This window comes from Aptenodytes forsteri, unplaced genomic scaffold, assembly GCF_000699145.1.
Source record: "Aptenodytes forsteri isolate BGI_AS27 unplaced genomic scaffold, ASM69914v1 Scaffold112, whole genome shotgun sequence".
Taxonomy (NCBI): domain Eukaryota; kingdom Metazoa; phylum Chordata; class Aves; order Sphenisciformes; family Spheniscidae; genus Aptenodytes; species Aptenodytes forsteri.
In genome coordinates, this window is record NW_008794883.1 from 1,266,383 (window position 1) to 1,268,323 (window position 1,941).

At 51.7% G+C, this 1,941-nt stretch overlaps 1 protein-coding gene across 1 annotated transcript in view; it reads left to right on the plus strand.

Annotated features, from left to right (window-relative positions):
* Nucleotides 1-1,045: 1,045 nt before the first annotated feature.
* FECH (ferrochelatase) overlaps nucleotides 1,046-1,941 on the plus strand; it is a 22,776-nt gene continuing 21,880 nt past the window's right edge. The window contains exon 1 of the mRNA XM_009274758.1: nucleotides 1,046-1,145. Coding sequence (XP_009273033.1) covers nucleotides 1,046-1,145 — 100 coding nt within the window. The remainder of the gene's footprint in view (nucleotides 1,146-1,941) is intronic.

Below are 1,941 nucleotides of genomic sequence, written 5' to 3' on the forward strand. Positions count from 1 at the left end.
TGCCAGCTCAGGTGCATGGCCACTGCTGTTATCAAAGTGTTCCCAGGCACAGTAGAGTAAGATGATAAGCAGTACAGCAAGCAGCGTAAGCAAAAAGCAGCCACTAATGAGCACTAGACTCTAATATACAATAAGGCAAGCAAGCCCCATGGCAAGCACAGGAGCCCGTCAGTTAATAGCTAAACAGCTATAACAGCTATAAATCCGATCTAGCACATTCCAATCAAACCTGTCATTATCTTGAACCCTTCGAGCCCCCTGTTGGGCCCCAAAAAGGACTGTTGTGGTTTAACCCCAGCCAGCAGCTAAGCACCACACAGCCGCTTGCTCACTCCCCCCCAGTGGGATGGGGGAGAGAATCAGCAGAGTAAAAGTGAGAAAACTCATGGGTTGAGATAAAGACAGTTTAATAGGTAAAGCAAATATCCCTTTGGTCAGTTGGGGTCAACTGTCCTGGATGTGTCCCCTCCCAACTTCTTGTGCACCCCCAGCCTACTCACTGGTGGGGTGGTGGGGTGAGCTACTATGAAGAAAACTAACTCTATCCCAGCCAAAACCAGCACATCCTCATAAATGATGCACACCATAAACATAGTGCGTGTCCCTGTGTGCAAGGTGCAGCCCTATTGCAAAGTTTTCCCACCATGCCCTGGCAGATGCAGAATTTGAGCTTTGAAAAGCCTGTTCTTTCCATCTCTTAGAGAAGATTTCAGTCTGCAGAGCAAAAACGTGCCCGTCACAGTAAATAATGATTTAGGTGTTTTTTTGCTGGTGCACTGGCCTGAGACCAACACATGCGTTTAACTTGGGAGGACAGGCAGAGCGCCGGCACACAACCCCAACTGTGCCAGGCTGGCTCCTGGCTCAGCCCCTCGGCCCTGCTCACCATGCAGGAGTCGCCACAGCCTCCAGCTGGGAGGGACTGTGCTTCCCCTGTGCTGGTTTTGTCGCTGTAATTTTATCAGCTTTTTCAAAGCAAGTACCGTGTTCTGGGTAACAATTTTCCTGTGGTCACTGTAAAGGTGTGCCAGTGCAGCAGGAAGCGATGCCGGGTGCTGGCGCAGCCAGCGCTGCCTGCTGCCTGCACCTGCTGCTGTGCCAAGCGCTCGGGACTGGTTCGAGCGCTCAGGACCGGTTCCTAGCTGGTGTGGCCCCACGGGGCGTCCTGCCCCAGCTTCCGTCAGACACGCCGACTGCCCTCACACCTGTCTTCCAGTAAAACCTCAGGTGAGAACATCCCCCAGGTCACACACAGAGATAAACTTTGGGCGGTTGTGGTACCCTGTGCACAGCATCTGGGTGCCGATGCAGACTTAGAGAGTGGGACTGCTGTGTTCAAACTGCACGTCCATGTCCTGTGCTACCGACAAGGGTCCTTTTCAGACAGGGTAACCTCCAGCACCAAAGCTTCAGGACTGCCCACAGAGAGGGGACCAACCCGGGTGACAGAGCATGGGAACGGCTCTTGGAGGAGCAGAGAATTGCTAGAGGCAAAATAAGGGGTCTGATGGTGGAAGACACCATTGGTCAATGTCCCCTGGAAGAGGCAGACTGGGGTCACACCAGGCTCTTCATGAAGCAGGGAAAGGAGGCATGAGGATTTTTGTAGGCGAGGATCCTGGCTTAACTGCAAAGGCTGACCGAGATCTGAGGTGGTGGATTTAAATCTTTTTTTAAAAGGGTCTGCAGCTTCTTTAGAGCCTAACTGTGCAAACCTAAGAGATGCCCAAGTATATATTTTATTTAGCATGTGTGTTTGCAAAGAAAGCCTTCAAAGTGGAACCTCGGCATGATGCAAAGGATGCCATTATTAGTTTAGCCTCAAAAAATCAGATATTGGGGTCTTTTGTTTGTTTGGATCATGGGGTGCTTCATCTCTCATTTCTGAGCCCTCGGTCGGTGGTAACGGTCGCACGGGGGCTGTGGAGGACAGCCGGGCCA